Genomic DNA, 21,829 nt, shown 5'->3' on the forward strand with positions numbered 1-21,829 from the left:
TGGAAGAACAAAGTACTCCAGAGCTCCTTGACAGAGCTGCCAAGAGGTGAATATCCCTCAATACACATGCACCTCCATACAGCAAGCACGAGTCAATAAGCATAACCTCCAAACATAATGAGAAAGTGAAAACACTTTTTACTCCCCAGATAGCATATTTATACCTGAAATATATAGCGCACACGTGGATTGGGTTTTAAGTTGAAGGTTTATTACAGTTTTATTGGATTACACACAAAAACTGGAAGAGTGCCACATGTTTATACTTTCAAGCCAACTTGAACGTGAAGCTAATTAAGTTAGAGTTTTACTACCAAAGTGTACCTTAAACTAAGGGATAATTTAGAAGTTTTAAGTGAGATTATTATTCTTCTCAAGTTGCTTTAATAAAAGAAACAACAAACCAACAGTTTAAGAGAAAGCTGGAAGTTTCCTTCACAGTCTTCAGAATAAGCTTATTTATTGTTGTTCAAGTAGCTGTTGTTGTTTAACATATCAACTCATTTCAGGTACTTAAATCAAAATGTGTAGCTACATTTTTTTAAGTAGTCAAAAGATGGTATTTCCCTTCTGAAGTTATCTACTGCTTGCAAAGAAAGGAAAATCTTCAGATTGTGATTCAAACCAGATAACTATCCTTTAAACAAATTGTCTATGGAGGCCATTCACTGTACTTCTGAACTGAATTTACTTATGTGAGATGAACTGCACTTACTTAGGTGAGATGTCAGATCACAAGAGTGCAACTCTGTCTCTTCCCCTCTCTGGGCAGACGTACAAATGATAGGGAAAAAATGATCAAAAAGAACACAAGAGCATCATGGCATTCTGTTGCCAAAGATGGGACATTTGGGAGGTGTGGCATGACAAGGGCTGTGCCTACATCAGGATATGTCCCTTTACCAAGTCTTTACTGTATACCAATAGATGTGCTGTAAGGGGACAGCAGGGTCAGTTACCTAAGCTTGAATAATCCACCTACGTTCACAGACATGGTTTGGAAGGTGCTGTAAACTATACATGCATTGCATTATCATATTTCCCATTGTATCCCAAACTTGATTCAAAGGCAGTCAGTAAGAAATTTAAAAAAGCTCTAAAACCGTTTCTGAAACATTAGTCTAGTAGAGTTCTCCTGTTACCATCAGAAAGCGGAGTTACATATATTCATTCAATTAGAATTGCATTTAACCAAGAACAGATGGGTCCCTTCTGCTTCAAAATAATAATAATAGTAATAATAGTAATAATAGTAGTAATAATAATAATAATAATAAATAAAAATAAAGAATATAGCCTGACACACATAGTGACGACTTCACTACAAAATCCCTTCTCCAACACTGTGCCCTGGTGCCAAGGAACCATTCTATAAGAAGCAGGCCCAATACTATTTAAAAACACACTCAGCACATCTTGCATGTGACCTGCTACATACCAGACAAATTCAGAGTAACCAGAATGATGGATACCTATATTGAGAGCTGTTTCCTGTTTGTCACCTGTCAGAATCCATATCTTAATTTCTGCTTTTATTAGTGTGGCTATTGTTTCTGGAACACCTGCTTGCAGGCGGTCTTCAATGGCTGTAGCTCCAAGAAGCAGCAGATCCTGGAGGGAAAAAAAAAAGAAAACAAACCCTCAAATTCTTTTAAGATAAATCTCTGTTTAGAACATACTCAAAAAATTGAATTAAGACAGCATGTTGCATCTTACTGCTAATATTGCACTTTGATAAGCAATATACACCACAGTAAGTTTGTAGTGCAGCTATTCTACTTCCTCTGCGTACAATTCACATTCCAAGAGCTACAGAATGGAACAGAGTGTTTTTGATCACAAAGATGGCAACAATTCAAGAATAATTGATTGAAGTTATAAAAGTCCAAAGTTAGCCTATAGATGAACATATGTACTAGACCATTCACTAATCGCCATAGCAACATGATGAGTAGTCAGTTTATATATTTAAGCTCACAAAACAAAATTTATTTGGCATCACATAATTTAAACTAATTTCCGCCTATAAAATGTACATACAGACTGGATACAATCACTCAAAGCAAAACTTATTGCAACTATTTATGGATCTAATCATTACATTTGTGTAATACAAGTGGTATGAACATTAATCAATCCAAGTATCTCTAATCAACATACAGATGTCTGCCAGAAATACATGTCTCATACAGTGAATTTAATACTACAGAGTTAGCTGCATTCTCAGGCAATTCTAAAACAATTGCTTTAGGAGATCTGGCTACATTACAGTAAAAAAAGACAAGCAAAAAAAATAGTTAAGAAATATACCTTGTCAAAAGGTACAGCCTACTCAGATTTTACCTCTAAAAGCATTTTAATGATTCCTTACATATGCAAAGATGTTCAACTTGAAACAAATTGAAATAAGTTTAGGTATATTGTATCATTTCAGAAATAGCACAGAAAAAGGTAGCATATTCTACTCTTTGCAGGGACTAAAATTATTCAACAGAAATGAAGACAAATGAACAGAAGGAGTACAAGTTGCTGTTGTTCAAGCAGGGAATGATGAGGCTTCAGCGTGATCTTACCATGACCTTTCTATATAAAAACTGGGCTTATAGGAAAAATTAATAAAGACTGTTTACCAAGGCCAGCAGTGGCAGGACAAGGGGTGATGGTTTTCAACTGACAGATGGTATATTTAGTCCAGGCATAAAGAAGTGACTTGTTTATGATGAGAGTGGTGAGACACTGGAACAGGTTTGCCCACAGAAGTGGTGGACCCATCCCTGGAAGTGTTCCAGGCCAGGCTGGATTGAGATTTGAGTACTGTGATCTAGTGAAAGGTGTCCCCATCCATGGTTGGGGGCAGCAGTACAAGGATGTGATCTTGAAAGGCCCCTTCCAACCCAAACCTTTCCATGATTCCATGGAGAGGGCATTAAAGGCAGCTCCCACTTGAATGAATCTAAGCACACCCAAAGAACAGAAAGGCAAATGGCTATCCATACAGTGTGTAAACTGACATTAGTTAGAGACCTTGACAGAGTTTCATTTTTACTATGAGACATTCAGCTGGCAAAGGTGGCAGAATTGACTCATGCAAGTCACTAAGCCTTAGTACTCTACAGCTTCTCAACGAAACAACAGCTCTGTCAATGTTTGAAGGCTACAAACAGAATCCAAGTGTGCAATTGTAGATAGTATTTTTTCCCAAAATCACCTGTTAAGAAGTTACACATGACAGCACGGGGATCAGCACGGCTGAGCTACCTGAGCAGGGAAGCTACCACTGCACCTGCTGAAGCCCTCTGAGCCAGCACATGGCTGCAGAAGGAAGTCAGTTCAGGTTTGTCTCCACATGTGCACCTGTACTGTGATCCAGCAATCTCAGCACTCAGACTGAAAAAGTAACTCTCTTGGTCTCATTGAGCCCTTAGATGAAAAAAATCTGGCCTGTAGAAATGCATGATATTTTGTGTTACAGCCAAATGCCAGTTTATCTCTAAGGCCTGCTTCTTGGCATGACCAGCAAGCAAACATTAACAGGAAGGCATAAAGTGGGTAGTTCCTAACTCAAATTCTACAACCCACTCATGGGGTCCCTTTTTTCTCAAACAAGATTCTGAATTATGAAAAAGGCAGAAAGTAGATGACCTAAAGCTTGAAAACATATTTTAAAGTACAGCAAAAGCCATGTTCATTTTTCACCTCTATGAAAACAAAAGACTATGAGAGCACAGTGAAAGAAGCAAAAAGCTGAAAAGAACTACCCAAACCTACAGAAATAAGGATGAGATAACCATACTGTTACTGACACACGATAAACACAAAAGACCATTTCAGGCATGACTTGGAAAATGAAGACCCAATCTTTAGCTTTTACTGAAAGAGTTCCTGGAGCTTTTCTCTTATCCCCTGCAAGTTAGCTCCTGTCCTAGTCTCAACCTCTTTGTGGATGCCCCATCCCTGGAAGTATTCAAGGCCAGGTTAGATGGAGCTCTAGCAACCTGGCCTAGGGGAAGGTATCCCTGGCCACAGCAGGAGGATTGGAACTCAATGATTTTTATGGTCCCTTCCAAATCAGGCCATTCTATAATTCTACAATTTGCCCCAACTAACTTAAAGAAACAGTGCTCCAGAACCTAAGCGATATTTTAATACTAATTTTAAAAGATGTTGAAGTTCAAAACATGTATTAAAGAAACCACTAAATAAAATTAAATACCCGGGGCAAGAGGGAAGAGCATGAACCTGTGCAGGTGAGGAGTTCAACTACCAGCACTTCTGAAAGCAGCAAGACCGACAAGGCTCAGAGAAACACTGGCCCCTAGCGTTGGCATTTTAACATTTCCTTCACTGCAGGATTAGCGTTTCAAATAGGTTCTCTGATACCTACTTTCCCCTTCTAAAATTAAAGCTCTGCAATTTGCATGTAGCGGAGGTTTTCATCATTTTTTAGCCCATGCCCCTATAGGTTTTGGTTAGCCCTACATTGTGCCTACAACAGCCTTCAAAAACCTTGAACTTGACTGCTGTATGAAAAGGAATACATCTCTTCACACCCTAGTACATGGGAACTTGGTGCAACAACAATTTACATATATTATCTTTATCAAGTTACAACAACCTTACACAAAACAGAAAGATTAAATAAGTGTGAGAACAAGGGTTTTAAGTAGAATTTTTTTTTATCCGTAAATTCATCTCAGATTTACAGATTAAAACTGTGGACTGAACAGGTTACCATCTAAGAACACCTTTCCAGTTTCTCATCTAGGAAATTAGGTTTATTTCATTGTATAAAGCCCAAATTCCACTGGAAAATAGACATGTAAGGGAATCTGCATCTGATCATCAAGAAAGTATGTCTTACCTTTTCAATGATCTCATAGCACTCCTCTAGCTTCTGAGTTCTGTCTTTCAGAACCGTACTGGATTCATTGTAGACATTCAACCACTCTCTGTAAGACTTCTCTGACAGATCAGCATAAGCAATGCACAACGTCCTCAGACCTGCAAAACAGAAGACAGCCATTACCCATAGTAAAATTACATTGAATATCATCAAATCATTCACATGTAATGAATGCTAAATTCTAACCCTCAAGCTGGAACAACAAAAGCTTTTAACACACACTGCTAAAAAGTCTCTCTGTACATTTTTTTAAGCACTTGGGATTTCCACAAATGTAAACGGCAAATCTGGTTCATTTTGGCTACTAATGTTGGTGGGATCAAGAGGGTATTGGACAAAAACTTTTTACTAAGTGTGAAAGCAAGCTTGCCTTTCATGTATTTTAAAAACATTGTATTAAAGAGCGGGCTACATACTGAGATTGGTGATATTACTTAGTCAAACATCCTGCACAGCCCGTGCTTCCTTTTAGCAAGACTATGTTCTCCTTCAGTGTACCAATGTAACTCACACAAACAATGGGAGTTATGCATGAAAATATAGTGTCTTCTGTCACAAATCAAGCAAAAAGGAGTGTGTGCCATAAAATACAAAAGTTCCAGTACCGAGAACATGGGAGTCTGCAAAAAAAATTTTTTTTAAAAGCTGAGTGGTATTTTCAGATTTTGGAAGAAAAGCAGTGGTTCATGATTTTACTGTAACTCAGGTACCCTATGCTATCACAAAAGTGGAAACAAAGCCAGTTCACATGAACAGAGGTGTTACATCAGTCAAAGGCCTCACAGACCATTTTAGATCATCTTTGATGTCTCAGTCGACCAGACTTCCCAGCACGTTCAGGTAGTCACTCTGCTTTGTAAAAAGATGCTGGTATCCAACTTCTACCCTGGTAAAAACACCTCCAACTCCAATGTAATTGAGTTATTCCGGGCAATACAACTCATGCCCTTTCCCTTCATCGTGGACACACAGAACAGTCTTTTCCTTTCAAATTCCACCTCCCTGCTGAAATCACACAGAAGTCCGACAAAAACCTCCTTACAGCTAAAGTCAATCTACAGTTGTTAATTTGCTGATAACACACCCCATCTTAATTTATCTTCACAATCATCTTAGTTGACAACACAGAGTTTAGACAATGCAGAAGATGCTGCAAATAATTTCATGAACGGAATTCTCATGACATGCTGTTTCTCTTACCTTCTGTTGCGAAGTATTCAAGATGGCACAGTGTTTGTTCCATATACTGGGAATCTTTTGAAAGCCTCTCAAAAATTACATTATCCTAGTAAAACCAAATTCATTACAACAGAGTAAGTCTACATATGAAGTTGCCATTTGTGTACTTACAAGCTCAAGAGAAGCAACCTGAACGGACTTGCTAATATCAAAAACAAAACTGTAATTACAATATATTTGGGGTTTAGAGACTGATTTGAATAATTAATCTGGATTGCACCCAGTGGCAGAGATCCTGCATCCACTACAAATAGTGGGGAGAGAAGCACACTCTGCCCTCCTCCCCTCTTTCCATAAAGAGGTCCCCATTACTGGGCAGTACAGAACACTTCTCTATAAATTACTAAGCCAATATATTGACTTTCAGACAACACAAATGTCTGATCTTATTCAGACTATATATAGCAGTAGTCCTGTGCAGTAGACTTTACTGCAATCCTTTCCAGAAAAGATTCCTATTGATGTTAAAAGAAAAAAAAGGCAAAAACACAGATCATGTTCTATCACAACATTCTCTCAGAAACAACCTTCTTCCTGCAGCAACTTTATCAGTTAATTAAAGGACAATTGAAAAGGCCCCATTAACAGCTGAAATAAAAATATAGCATCACCTACATATCTAGAGTCTCTGGATTTTATTTATAACTACCAGAACAAGTTCTACAAACACATGTAATACAGAAACCCTACTGAGACATCTGCTCTTAAGCTAAGTAAGCAGACCTACATCTAGAGCTGATTAGAGACAGGCATACAAACCTAATTATTATGGAAGCAACAGGACAGAGGATGATTACCAGAAGGTGGAAGAGTTAATGCAGAATACTCAGTTAATTTACAGTTCACATGAGTGGCAGATGCAGCACACAGACATCTAGGTCTGTTCATATGGAAAACAGCAAGAATTTGTACCACAAACTCTCCTGCTCTCCATCCCTTTCAGTGCCATACTCCAAAGAATGGTGTGAACTCAGGCACGGCATGAACAAGCAAGTTTCAAGTCAGTGTGGTTCTATTAGGCAGAGGACTGTGAACTACCACACAATGGGAGCAGGCTTCATTCACTTCCACCACACCAGAATGAAGCCAGCACATCTTTATCAAATCAGGGGAGGTAAATGGAAGCAACAGAGCAGTGAACACTGACCTATATGTCATGACAAATTCAAGCAAACAAGATCCTCACAGAGGTCAGAAAGAGTTTTTTCCCCTGTTGCAAAAAGCCAGCTCCATAGTTTTCCACTGAAATTAGAACCACTCTCTTGCTGTGGACAGTGCTAGTTTTGGAGCCTTTGTACTGTGCTAAGTTATTGCTCTTGTCAGTGAAGACAGAAGCACAACATGGTGCAAGTCATGATGACAAATAACAGCAGGTGCAGAGATGCAAGAAATCCAGATCAAGAGCCAACCACTTGAGAACCAATTTTAGCGTTATAAATTCAGACAACAGCATTTACTCCAGCTCCTGAACTTCTGCTGCACAGCTGGGTGAAGCCCTGGCTTTGCAGTAAGGGGACTGCTCCCATTAGTTTCAGGATTTCAACTGGCCAGTAGAAAGCCTAGCAGTCTTCCAGCCTGCAAAAGGAGTCAAAAGCAGGAATGACAGCTCTCTTAAATCACTTGGCCCTAAACAGAAAGCCAACAGGTATTATGTATGAGACATGAAATGTCAGCATCAGCCACAGCTGTTGAAACAATAACTGGCAGTGTTCTCCATTAGGCAGCATAATTACTTACAGCCCCTTTGCAGTAGAGACGTAGCTGTCCTGCCGGAGTTCGAACAATCACTGACATTCTCTTCCTGTTGCTATTGAAATAAAAATATTTGCTTTCATTAGTTAAAGTGGTAAAGACTAATTCCTGTCCTAGCCAGCAGATTTTCTCAGATGTGTTTCTTGCATCTGAGATTAAATGGGATCTAGCAGCAGTAACTTAAGATCCCACAACCCTTGACCACAAGGAGATATATAAAATTGCCTATTTCCAGCTTCAGCCCTATGTCTCCCATTGGCAAGCACTACATACTTACACCCATATGCAAGCAAGAATTTGAAAAAGAGCAAGATAGTATAAAATCATCTTGAAAGAAGGACATTCACATTTATTCTCATTATTCTGTGGCAGTTTTCCCTTATTCCTCAAGCAAAATGGCTTTGGGGACTCTAAAAATGGAATCATTAAGGCTGATTACATCTTTAGTATAGGCATTGAAACAACCATCCACTTACAAGAGCAGTTATTTAACTTACTAACTTAAAAGAAAGCAAAAACATAATAGAAAACAATCATGGTATAGATCAGTTCTTGGCCTCTATCAATTCTTTACATTGGTCTAATCAGACTCACACAGTTGGAACTAAGTAGAAGAAAGTCAGACCCCCTGCACAAGGACAGGACAGTCAAGTTTGGCATATATCTTTAAAAAAACCGCAGACAGTATCATAGTGTATGCCAACATTTAACAAAGGAAGGCAGGCAAGGATAATTTTTTTTAAGAAATTTTGATGTTTTACTTATCAATCTCTCCTTGAAAAGAGTCACCAGAAAAAAACATTGTGGGAAAAAACCCACACATTCCAAGAGGCAAACGCAAACAAATCCACTCTCATTAAGGGAGCCCTAAGAATGTGTGTTTTTATATAAATTTTTTCCTTAGCAAAAGGATCAACCTGGAAGCATCTTCCTTACTCATTATGTTTTTGCCAATGGGTACAAACAGAGCATAGAGCAATCTTCCTTCTCCTCTTGAGGGTGCTTTGAGAAATATAGTCACTTTTCACAGCTCAAGAACTATGTGTACTAAAGTAAGCTCTTGGCACATATCATCAGACAAAAAAAATCCTTTCTGAGGCTTTCTGAAGAGTGGTTGGAAGGGCAGCAGTTACCTGTGCTCAGAATTTCTGCAACATCCTAATGACACTGCAAAACTTCTGTGAAAAATCTGTGTGCTTTTCAAAAACTAATTACAGAACTCTCAGTGGTTAGGAGGGAAGGTGCTACACAGAAGAGAACTAGGAGAGCTTTTTTCTGCTGCATGCAAGCTGCAGCTACTCCTGCCCAGAGACACCAAGGTGCTGGTCAACTTGTTACAAATGCTCCAAGAGTCTTCCAGTGCCTTTTCAGGTACTTCCCACAAGTAGCTTAAATAGCTACCTTCTGACTGGAAAGAGAGAAGTACTCAGGAATAATCTTCAAAGCAAGTCTGGACACAAGAAAAGCCGCCTACCCAAATCATCCCTACCTTTTGTTTTACATAGTCCTTTATAACATAACCAGCCAACTCAGAGACAGCAGAGACCAAGAGTTCAAGGTTTTAATCCCCAGCAAGAGAAAAAACCAACAGCAACAGAAAAAAAAAGAATACTGAGTAGCACCATCCAAACCGACATAACTTTATCGACTGACAGAGAGAACACCTTGTTATTTCCAGTCATTTAGGGGATTCAACAAAGCTTCTTGCTACCCAAGAAATGCCCATCCTAATGAGTCTGACAAATTAGGAGTGCTTGCAATGGTTATATTTTCACAGCTGGCATGGTTCTTAAGAGGCACTTCCAGGTGCAGTTTCCATCTACTCAAAAAGTAATTTGCAGAAGCACTATAGAAGTGCAATCTCAAAGTATGTTCTTGAAGTAGACAAGGGATTTCTTTGAGTCACAGCAAGATGCTTCCAGGCTAGCAACTTCTCAATAAATGAACATAGCTGCAGAGGCAGGAAAAAGTTTAATGATGGCATGCTAACAGTCACCGGTTCATAACTCATTCATATTACATCAGAAAGAAGATGGAGGGGTGGGACAAAAAATTAAGGAAGTTCTGCTTTTCTACTGTATCAGCTGTAATATTTTATTCTAAATAACATTTTTATAAGAACATTTTTCTTATTACCCTGAATTTCACATATAGAGGAAAACTTACCTGGAAAACTCCAGCACATTAAGAATTTCAAAGGTTTTCTCTTTCCCCAGCTACAAAGAAAACAAAAGAAAGAGTGTACTATCGTATGTACAATTTACATTATATTCTTACTTGTGCAAACACCCGAGCCGAGCTCAGGTGCCTTTGTCACACATCCCAGTGTAAATCAATGTAGCAATGGCTCCCTCCGCTGGTTCAAGGATGCAGAGCCCTATTTCATTAACTTAATTCAACATCCTGTGTTGTGGCATCCTTCATTCACTACTGCTACACCATTACAAGGAGTTAATGTCCTTTTTGATTAGGCATGCTCTGAAAGTGAAGTTGCATATTTAGTTCTCAACAGCCATCAACTAAGAGACTTATTACAGGCTGTAGGCATTTTTCCAAGTTAAAATAAGCATGCCCTCCAGGTTTAGCATTACAATGACTTTTGACTGACCTCCGTTAGTATTTCCTTTATTTTAATTCACAAAAATATGAATTATATTTTTCGTGGCCAAAAAAAAAGATTAACTGAGGAGAAATTCCTGTTATCACTCTGTGCTGGGGTTGAGCAGGAACAACCCGAAGCAGGAGAAAGATTTGAAAACACCTGCCATTCCTGTTGTATAATGCACAGAAGGAGCAGTAGGAGTTACCAGAGTCAAAGAACTCCAGTGGTATCTGCAGCATGCAGTTAAAGAAAGTGCAGCAGTAAAATCTAATTGCAGTATAGACTGGTCCAAGACACGTATTAATTCAGCAACATCTCCAAGATTTAAAACGCATCTCCAAACAATTTTCTACATGCTGCCACTGACATAGGCAATCAGGCCTACAAATCCCTGGCTACAGATTAACAATGCCCCCAGCTTGGTATTATGAGTATACAACTAGGCCAGATAGGCCTGGCTGTTCCTGAAGAGGACAGAAGCATTTAGATGGCTCTAGATGACACTGTTCATCCTAAGCTCTTCCCCTTCAACTAAGAAGCAGTTTGAGAATTTGTAAAAAGTTTGTGACAAGTCCTAGAAGATATGCTTCAAGTGCTTAGCTTGGCAGTGTACCAAGAAATTTGAAAGGAAACATACCTGAGAGGAAGGACAAAAAATATTCATTATTCTTAATAAGCACCCTACTAGCTGCATCTGTGTAGGTCTGGAGCCACTTCAGTTTAGACTCCAGCTTGAGTCTGAATGTGGCCCCATGAGTCTGAGGCTGCCTGTGCCAACTGCAATCCAGTAACTATGCACCCCTGTGTACACAGCTTGTCAAGCAGATACATCTTCTACTGCAGATCTTACTCAGAAGAAAGAAATGAAACATTTAGAAGAACAGCAACCATTAAATATAACAGTCAGAAAACCTTCCAGACACATTAATTTCCTTCTAATGTGACTCTTCCCATCTGTGCTTCCTGGATAAAGGAAATATTTTTCAGGCACAACTGCTGTCATTTCCCATGTAAGGTTGCAACTTCCTATTGCCTATGCCACATAGAGGGGCAAAGGACTTGGTGTCTTTAAATAGATTTAAGACAACTTTTCTCAGTATACATAAGCCCTTTGCATGTAGGATCCTAAAGGCCCTGGAAAAGGGCCCTCACAGGGACCAGAGAGGACACCTGTATGCTCTGCAAGAGCTTGGCAGCCTGTGCCATGCACATCCACCACTTACCGCATCAATGATAACAGAGTGGGGAGTCCGTCCTGTGAAGACATAACCAAGTTTTTTTGCTCCTTTCACTAACGCTCCTTCATCTGCCAAAACAAAACAAAACAAAAAGCTAGAACTTAACTTGGTGTGATAAAGAGGCCTCCAAAACCCATACCTCAATATGGCAGATTGCCAAAACAGAATCCCCTTTCCTGTGGATTCCCATCCATAGGGATGTTAAGAGCAGTTCTCCACACCCTTCCATAAAAACATTCAACACTTTAGTCCTGCAAAGGCCATGCAATATCAACTACACAAACCTAGTACCTAATCTGTATAAGATATCCTGTAACTACTGAAGCACTGAACTCTATTCTTGTGGAGGTGCCATACTTTTCCAAATGAAAAAGGGGAAATACCTGTTATGAAATCAACAACAAAGCTCTGTTATTTTAAATTCCTAAAGTATGTGTTTGATCCATTTTCTGCTGGGAAGGCACTCAGTTCAGGTACTATAGAAATACAGCACTGTTTTCCAGAGACTCAACTGGGCAGGTGTTATTAAGTGCTCAAATAACAGAGCTGCAATCAAAGTCAACACCTGAGCCTCCCACAGATAATTACAGATCCTCCTTAAGGAGCAAGCATCATTAAGCACAACCATCACATAGGTAGATTTAGTGCCTAATTCAACCCTCATGTCTCTACAGCTCCCTTAGTCTCCTCACGGCTCAGAACGTTGACCAGACCTTCCTTATATGAGCTCTTCATCCTACTTTTCAGACAGACTATTAAGACCTAAATAAGAAATGAGTCTGCTTCATCACTCAATACACCATGACAGCAATTCTAGAAATATCTTCAATAACAGAGATAAATTCAATGGAGAGCAACTTTCCCCAATCTGCCCCCACCTAGCTCTTTCTGTGCTAACTGAAAGGAATAAAAAAATGGGTGAATGGCAGACCTGAATATTGCCAAGACTCTGAAAGTTTTGGTTGTATTGTGTCATGTATCAGCACTTGATAGCTTCCTATCATACTCTAAGCAGATACTAGATCAAGAAACAGTTTGTAGTCAGGCCAATAAAGTAACCGCTCATGCAGAAACAAATCATTACTTCCCACACACACATCTTTTACTTTCACCCCTGCAGAAAGAGTAGACAGTCTCATGAGCAAAGAAGGGATCCTAAGCCCAGCCTATCTCTAAAGAAACATCATGGACTATGTGGTTTTGTAGAAAGCATTCAAAAACTGCGTGTACTGATTACAGAAGATGACAAATCTACTGCTAGCATCGTGGGGGACATTTTGCTTTCAAAGTCAATGACCTTTGAAATGACCTAGAGGTTTATGGACCTTCCTTCCATCTAACTCCACTCCTTCAACTCATTCCCCTCCCTCCCAAAAAGGAAAGCAACAACCAACCTGGAGAGGAGGCCTGGTAGATTATTGTATTTCCTTGTCTCTCAGGAACAACAGTATGACACACGGCCAGCAGCGTGAGGAACTCCTGTATATGCACAGCTGTGGGCTAGACAGGACACCAGGAGAGTGAGGTTTAGCATTGCACACAGACTGAGGAGCCTGTTCACTAAACTGAGATGACCTCTTAGGTACCACAGGAAAAAAAAAAAACAAAACATACTCTGTTTTCTATTTATAGCAGTTGTTTTGACCTCAGAACACCAAGACAGTACAGGTCAGGGCCAGCATTGATGAACTAGAAAGCTATTGATTAAGATCTCATTCAAGCTGCAGAGAGCTGAGAAGGCTGAGCATTCCCTCACCCCCCACCCATAAAAGCATTACTTCTTTAGCACCTCAAGCTTCATATAGGCCACAAGATGATGACAATCTAGCAACAGGAAATACTACTAATGACAACTTCCAACAGATTGACAGCAACCGCACCAGAATTAAACTTGCTGCAACTGCAACCTTTAGTGATGAACATCCAGAGCTAAGAGCAGCTGAACAGCCAGTAGAAGGCAACATCATATGTCCTTCCAAAGGAATACAGAACCCAGTCGAGCATAAAATTAATCTATGGTCCCTACACATTCAGCATCAAGAGAACACGCAACATAAACCACTGTTCCAAAGTGCTTAAACAGACACCAGGTCTGCAACTCAGCAAAGTCAGCACTTAAATCACAGGTCTCTGATCAGCCAACCGTGGCAACTGCAGCCTTTAGTGATGTGAAATTAGGTCCCTCGTCCCATTCTTCCCTCCTTTCCATCCCTGCCTCTGGCACAGGATTTATAGTCTCATAGCAGTCAGGAAGAGCACAGCAGCCATTTGCTCAGTGACTCAAACATGAACTTATTAGTTCTACCTTTGCAGAATGCCCTACTTGACTTTGCAAACTCTCAAAGAATTTTTGCTTATAAAAAAATCATCTAGGTTCCAAATCTTTCATTAGCACAGCATATGCATTGGCAGCATGAAGGTTTAATTAGTAGGAAGCAAACTACTATGAAAGCCACAAAACCATGTCAGCTGCAAACAGTGTGGCAATGTATGTAAACAAAGTAAGCATATCAGAAAGTAATGCAATAAAAAGACTGAAAATCCAAGCTCTATACTCTTAGCCCTATATTCAAAGTACTTCATGTACTTAGTCATGAATATTTTCAAAGTAACTGTTTCACACAGGACCTTTACCTTTGCATATGGAAACTTCCAAATTGTATGATCACATGCCACTGAATTAACAAGAGTTGCTGCTTTCGACATGCTGGGGTGCAGAGGCTGTGCTCAGGAAAACAAACATATATTAACACTCTACTATCTGGATAAGTCCACAGCAAATTACACTAAGAGGTAATTGCTGTTCCATGATCTCCAGTCAAAGTAATGAAAGTTTTATCTCCATGTCAAAAGGCACAGCCTGCCAGATTCTCATTTCAGCATCTGTTGCTGCAGACCTTTGATGTCCGCCTTACACTTTTATCACCTAGCCCCTTAACAAGCTTTCATGGTATGTGTTCTATCAGCTGGAAACAACCTGTCTCCAGTAGTGACATGGATTTTAATCCTTCCTAAGTACATATTTATGTTTTCAAGCCAGCAACATAATTTGCTGCTGTCTTGGTATTTTCACAGCTCACAATGTATTACAGGGCAATCTTCCAATTCTGTTTCAACAGATCACCAGAGGCCCAGCTTATCACAACAGCTCCTCCACACAGCTGTCATTTGTTTCCTTTCTGTACTGTTCCAGCACTGACAATATTTGTTGCACAGACATGAATCAGGGTAGAGCACTCAAATACCGGCTTTGGACCTGTGAACAGAAAATCTGTTAATGGCTTCTGTGGCAAGGTATCCCTTCCAATATGCTGAGCTGAATCCCAGCACAGGACAGAAGTCCCACAGTTCAACCAATTCTGCTTTATTACTTATTTTCCTCTATCAAGTCTTTGACAGTATTCTTACTGATGGTCTCTGAGAGATGTTTCTTGCCTGCTCATGTGTTAAGTTCAGCCTTATTTCTTCCCGCCTCACTTTTAGTTCTCTATTTGTCTGTAGTTGGAACAAAGTTTGCATATTTTAATTTCTTATTCATCAGTCCACAGGTAGTTCTCATTTTAAGCGCCTTCTTCCCTAATTTTTATTCTAGTGTGCCAACAACTCTGGGTGAAAGCCATTGCTTCTTCCCTTTTTTTCTTCCCCCCAAAAAAAATCCATGAAGAAACTAGTCTTCAAACATCTATACAAGAAATATACTCCACTGGGTGAATTATTTTGTTTGCTGCCCCTACCAGCTGAGAACCACATACACATTGCAATGGTCTCCTACTTCTGGAAGCAGATTCTGGATTGTTACCTACAAAGCACTATCCCTAGGGAAAGCAAAGTTCAGCTATCTAGTAGACAGCACTATCCATTATCAAGCAAACCACTGGGCAGAAAGCAAGTTTTCATCCCTTTATGGTTCCTGTATTTAGAGGAACAAAACACTGAGACAAGCCTCAGTCTTTTGGGGAACTGCCTTGGGCAGAGCTTCCTGTCTGCACATGTCACACATGCCCTTATCTGGACTCATCACTCAGAAGACAAAATATTTTTCTCACCTATTAAGAATCTGATAAAATTACAACGAATTTGCACGTGAAGTTAAAGATATCTTTCATCTTCCTTTAGTGGTAGCAGTATCAGATTAGTGCCTTCATTCACAGTATTGCCGGGTGAGCAGGACTGACAGTCTTTTGAGCAAATGGTCTAGAACTGGCCAGTGGGATATTAAAGTCTAACAACCTGAACTTACTACTTTGCATGTAAGTGGCACATTCTGCCAAGGAAAACTGTGGATGGGCTTATGTACTTAATTACCAAGGAGAATTATGACTCAACATCTTAAAAATATATGAACTTCCTACCATTTAGTTCACTAAAGTATCTGGAGAACAGTGTGAGGATCCAGCCATGCTGAGCACCTCCAGAACAGTGAAGCTGGCAGGACTGGAGGAGACCAAGATACTTCAGGCACAGACTGAGAGAAGACATTAACCAGCTTTTGAATAATCAAGAGAATTAAATTCAAGTGTATCTTGCCCAAAACCAATGAGATATGACCTATAATTAAAGATACTGCCTTGTACTTGAACAAAAGTTCTGAAGTCCCACGCACAATGAGAATAAAAGCAGATAAGAGAAAAATATATCTCACCAAGCTCTAACAATTTAATTGTGAGCTACAAAATTATGTGTTTGGACAGTTTTCCAGCAATCTGAACTAAAGTCTCCCATAGGCCTTCAACACCTGAATACTGTATTTCATATTGCAGTTTTTCATCCCAGTTAGCTGTGATATGTTTTTCTGGTTCTGCTTTCCTATGGAATTAAGAACCAGCTGATGATAGCTGTCATTTCAACAAAGCTTGATGGGATAATAGGCTCCATTCCCACACACTACACAAGAATAAGCAGACATGTGGGTGAGGTCTAAACACTTTCAGTGTGGTAAATGCTCAACATGAGCACAACAATTGTCTGTTCTGCCTGGCCAGCTGCTAAAGTACTCATCACATGTACTCACTGAACCACTTCATGCAACTGCAGCTACACCATGGTTGCTGCTTCTTGGCCAAGAGATAATTTGGGGACCACAGAAGAAAGTTCATACGCAAATTGAAATTCACAGATGAAGTTCAGAGTGAATCCTGGGAGATACAGGAGTCTAGGATGAGAACCAAGTCTGTTAGTTCCTTACTGACCTCCTTCCCAGCTTTCCTATCATCAGTGTAAAACCTAACCCCACATCAAACAGGCTTGCATCTCTGTGCTGAGCTCATTCACAAGACACATGCATCTAGCAAGCATTAAGACAAAGACCATCCAGCATATTCACCAAACATTCCTTCCAGTCTTAGGAAAAAAACAGATCTTTCCTTATTAGACTAACTAGAGTTGATGCCATTTTCTCTACAGAAACAAGACAGCATCATACACTTGGTACAGCTGCACCGTTCATTCAACAGAGGCTGATACAAAGAAAAAGCACAGGCATACAAAGCTAGGTACTTTCTCCCACACTGAAACAGCAGAGCAGCCAAGAGAAACCTCCACAGGTTTTCAAGACAAGTTATTTTTCCCTGGAACAATTCCTACAGGGCAATAATTCCTTAACTGGTGCTCAAAAGTAGACTTGGCTATAAGTCAGCCTTACACACCAGTGGCCCAGAAGAGCTATGAAATTTAGAGGTGATGCAGGATGCTAGAAATCTTCCTAGCAGATGGAAGACAGTCTCATGAGTACAAGTGCATAATTTTTTATTTTCAACCTGGAAAGAAAATTACTTGGCACTGAGCCAGTTTTAAACTAACACTTGTGACTGAAAAAAAAAAAGATTAAAATCTTCAAGAGAAGAGCAATGAACACTTAATGAGAGCTTGTAAGAGATCACACACCTTCAGCTGCAAAAGGGCAAATGTTTAGAGGGAATTAATTGCCCAAGAACAGTACCTAACTTCATTAGGTAGCTTATACTAGAACACTTCAGTTTTTCACCACAGGTCACTAGATGCATAGAAATTGACAGACATCTGCAAATAGCATCTGCAGCTATCTATCAGCTGTAAAAAATTAAGATAATATAGATTTTTAGATAGAAAGAAGCAGTTTATGCACCTCAGCATCTGACCTAGTGCAAAAAAGCCAGAAAGACCCTTCCCTCTACCACTGTCCTGAAATTCAGCCCCTCCTTTCACCCACAGCCTGACAAATACACCCAAACATGCTCAGCAAACTGTCATAAGCAGTCCTTGCACTCTCATGTCTTGTGCTAAATCACCACTTGCCAGAGGGTGGCACCCATTCCTCCAGTACAGTCAGGCTCTGAAAAGTATCTTTGGTCAGTAATTTCTCCACTCATTGTCTGAGGGCTAAGTTCACACAATATGCTCAGCTCAACAGCCAGCTGCACAATGACATCAATATTTGTCTGTTTAAGTAACCACCAAAAAGGAAACTGGAAAAGGGTTCAGCATAGAAGACTTCTGAGCTGTCTAGACTAAATAACACTTAAGGAAGCTACCAAAATCCCTTATTTGCCTGCTATAACAGCATATATTTCTTCCATCCCCCAAAGCAGAAACTACCCAGAGAAGATAAAATAATTAGGTAGCCCTAAAATAAGGGGCCATCTCAAGGCTAGTTGAGAAATTCCATCTCACAGCTCATTTGAGATACATCTCTTCTGCTGAGTCTATTCAAATATACCAAAGCATTTTTCTCTATGCATACCTAAAGCACCAGCAGCCAGAAGGAGCTCAAATACATTTAACTGCAGTCTACACCTAAACCAGAATGGATACCTGGAGTCAGTAGTGTTCATAAGCCATAAATGTAGCCATAAATGAACAAACAGGACACAATGGAACAGGACATGCACAAATCTTGGCTTCAAGTCATGTCCAGTGGGAAATCTTTCCAGAGTACATGAGTACAAAATCCACATAGGAAACCAGGGCGCTGTCCTGAGTGGGTCACCTTGCTGGAGGCTAGAGCACAGGAGCCACCTTTTGGCTCCATCACCCTGCAGGATACATAGTGCCACACCAAGTAATTATTCCCTTATAGCATTCACACCATGCTGCAGTTCTTAAGTACTGCACAGCAGAACAGAAAGCAAAGCTTTCCCCATACTGTGAGACAGCCTGCAGAGAAGAAGGGTCATGCTTTTTGGTAGATTAATTAATTGTCTGGTGTCCAGGCAGACACTTTATACCCACATGATTTCCAAATAAACAATGAACTGACACTGTAAAGAATATGTCCCTTTAGGACTCAACAGCTAGGCTAAGACTACTAATCATTAAGGCTCATGCCAAACTTGAATTTGCAATTAATTCCCATCTCTTATATCCTTTACACAACTAGAATTCCAAACCCTTGCAATACTTAAGGCTCATTCCAGAACCACATTGTAATGGTACAGATTACAGTTAAAAATGGTATAGATGTTCAACACTCCAAGTAGTTTTTCTTTTAAAGAATTTCAATTTCTATCATAATTTGTTACAAAGCATTATCTTCCATATACAACAGAATATATGAAGCTGCCTTAGAGGTAGCTAGAATCCGTATCAATGCCATTGCTTCTTTAATTCAATTGTAAGACAAGTGGGCAGAAAGGCGTTGGAGGGAGCTATTTTGATTCCAATTTACCCCTTCTGTGCTTGCACGACACACTCACAGAGCAGACTTAATCACACAAATAGATTTGTTCAGCATTCAATTCCAGACAAGCCTAGAATAGGGCATTTAAGAGGCGTGATATTCAAAGAGCAGACTTACATGATCATTTTCAATGTTTTGCAGCAGTCTTGGGTCATCAAATTCACACGATTCACTGGTGGAAGGAGGTAGCTGGCTGCAGAGCAAAACAAGCATATTCAAACAAGTGGCAACATTGCCAATCTTAGTTCTTCGTCTAGTTTCTTGGGAAACAAATTTAAAAAGCAAAGTAAGATTCCAGTGTCCTTGAAAGCATTGTGAAAAGATCATATGAGTAATGCAGCAAGTGCTGAAAATGAACACCAGCAAGAAACCCAAAATGGTTATGGATGACAGTGTATTTCAGAAATTCAAGCGTCAATGCAGCTCCTGGGGCAGATGTAGCAACAGCAGTTTTTAAGCACATTTAAGATAAACTGATTTCAGGGCAGTTTTCTCATAAAATAGATTGAAGTTCAATAGCCCTAAGTTCCCTCCCTAGTCAGAGCATTCTGCTTTAAGCTGAACCCTGGAGGATTTTAAGTCTGAGTACTCCAAGTAAGCACCTAGAAAAAACTTTCACAGTACTGAATAGAAAAGAAAGGTACAAGGAAAGAAAACACAGCAATGAAGGAAACAGCAATATATTGGAAGAAAATTGCCTCTCAGCAGAAGAAACATATCATTTTATCATCTTCCTAAAACATGATCATAAAAATGAGCTGGACTAGTGGAGAAGCCCAGCTTAGCTCACCACCAAGTGCTTTTCTAACAGCATTCAGTGTTCACCTGTTTCTTGGGGGGGAATTCACTTCTTCCCTCTATTTGCCATTCAAATCCATGTCGGCCCTCCCTGGCTCCTCCCCTCCTTCCCAATAATCTCAGCGTGTTTCACTGATACTTTGTAACACCTCTGAGTCTTCACTAGTTTCTGTAGATGGGACAGACCCATCACCTCTATTCATTAAATTTCCCAATAAAAACAAGAAGGATTCTCTGGACACGATAGGCCTACATATCAAGTTCTCTCCCAGTTTAATTACTAAAACATAGCATTTTAATAAAGCAGTCCCTTTTCTTCTCATTCTCTTCAGGCCTGAACTCAGGGATCACAAAGAGCAAAATTCAGTCTCTAGCTAGGGGTAAGGTTCCTGCAAAGTAGGTTAATTTTAGCTTTTAACTTGACTGTCTGCAATTATAAATAAGCATTGCATTAGCAACCAGCCACCCCAGCCACTGCCTATTCCTCACCCCCTCCACATATGAAATCTCTATGCAGAAGAGTAGATGCATCACCACCCACCAGCTCTGCATTAGGCTCCCACTGGAAGACCATTTTACTCAAATGCATTCCTCCCTTGGGCTTCTTCCAGTCCCAAATTGGAAAGCAGTCTTTATATAGATTGTACCCACTCTGCTATACAGAACATAAACATCTTGGAATGTATTTACCTGAAGTCTTCTGATGAACGTTCTCTTTCCAATTCAGGAAAGTGACTGAGGAGTAGAAAAAGGAAAAAAGAACATTTATTCCACTTTAGCAACAAAAAAAAAAAAAAGGTAGAAGGAGAAGATCAATGAGTCATCCCACAAAAACATATGCTGGAACCATGGGTTCAGCTGTTCATACATTTGAATCAAATTTTCTGCCTTTTGAGATATCTAATTTAACTAACATGAAATTCAAAGGTTAACCTGCACCAAGATCTTTAGACTACCTATTTAACATGAAGCAAATACAAAGATGTAGATGACTCAAAGGGATCCTTTTGACAGATCAGAATAAAACTAGTAAGCAGGTATCCCTCTTGTTCAAGGAATATTAAGCTCTATAACTACAACTACACTGTTCTAACAAAATTCTGGTTCTTCTCAAGTCACAGAAATATGACTGATAATTGCTACCCTTGGGCTGCTACTTCTTCCCTCTTGAAAGGCCAGAGCTTATTTAGCACTTGTGGTTTTGTTTAAATCAATAACAGGTAAGATAGGAAGCAAGCTTCTTTGCTTCATGTGAAGTACTCCCCAGGTTTGACATTGATATTTTGTGCTGCAGGACAGGAAAATGAAAACTACTAATTAAGACCAGAAAATATGCTAGAATATAAATTGAAGAACAGAATGTTCTAATTCTTTTTGAATCCTTTTTCAAAATTTTGTACCAGTAGTACGCACACATTAAGCTACAGAGTTTTTAAAAAAGTCATACCTACCCATATGTCACTCCAGCAATACTGCATTTCTTAAAGTTCATGATATTGCATGTTAGAGTACCTGTTTTATCAGAAAACAGGTATTTTACCTGGAAGGGAAAAAAAAGTCTGATTTTCAACTTGCATAGTAATAAAACTCAAAGTAGAAAACAGGAGGATGCTCAGAGACATATTGCTTAAATGTCACAATAT

General features: G+C 39.6%; 1 protein-coding gene across 6 annotated transcripts in view; it reads right to left on the reverse strand.

Moving 5' to 3' along the window:
* Positions 1 to 21,829, reverse strand: part of ATP8A2 (ATPase phospholipid transporting 8A2) — a 313,238-nt gene that overhangs the window by 222,068 nt on the left and 69,341 nt on the right. For all 6 annotated transcript variants that reach the window (XR_005258169.1, XM_038147367.1, XM_038147375.1 and 3 more), the window contains 10 exons: positions 21,638 to 21,726; positions 20,877 to 20,921; positions 19,506 to 19,581; positions 13,129 to 13,234; positions 11,720 to 11,802; positions 10,061 to 10,110; positions 7,880 to 7,949; positions 6,104 to 6,188; positions 4,862 to 5,001; positions 1,473 to 1,611 (listed from right to left, as the gene is read on the reverse strand). Coding sequence is in view for 5 of the 6 variants with exons in the window: in XM_038147367.1 (XP_038003295.1) it covers positions 1,473 to 1,611; positions 4,862 to 5,001; positions 6,104 to 6,188; positions 7,880 to 7,949; positions 10,061 to 10,110; positions 11,720 to 11,802; positions 13,129 to 13,234; positions 19,506 to 19,581; positions 20,877 to 20,921; positions 21,638 to 21,726 (883 nt within the window). In the remaining variant the exon portion in view is untranslated. The remainder of the gene's footprint in view (positions 1 to 1,472; positions 1,612 to 4,861; positions 5,002 to 6,103; positions 6,189 to 7,879; positions 7,950 to 10,060; positions 10,111 to 11,719; positions 11,803 to 13,128; positions 13,235 to 19,505; positions 19,582 to 20,876; positions 20,922 to 21,637; positions 21,727 to 21,829) is intronic.

This window comes from Motacilla alba, chromosome 1 (genome assembly GCF_015832195.1).
Source record: "Motacilla alba alba isolate MOTALB_02 chromosome 1, Motacilla_alba_V1.0_pri, whole genome shotgun sequence".
Classification (NCBI taxonomy): Eukaryota; Metazoa; Chordata; class Aves; order Passeriformes; family Motacillidae; genus Motacilla; species Motacilla alba.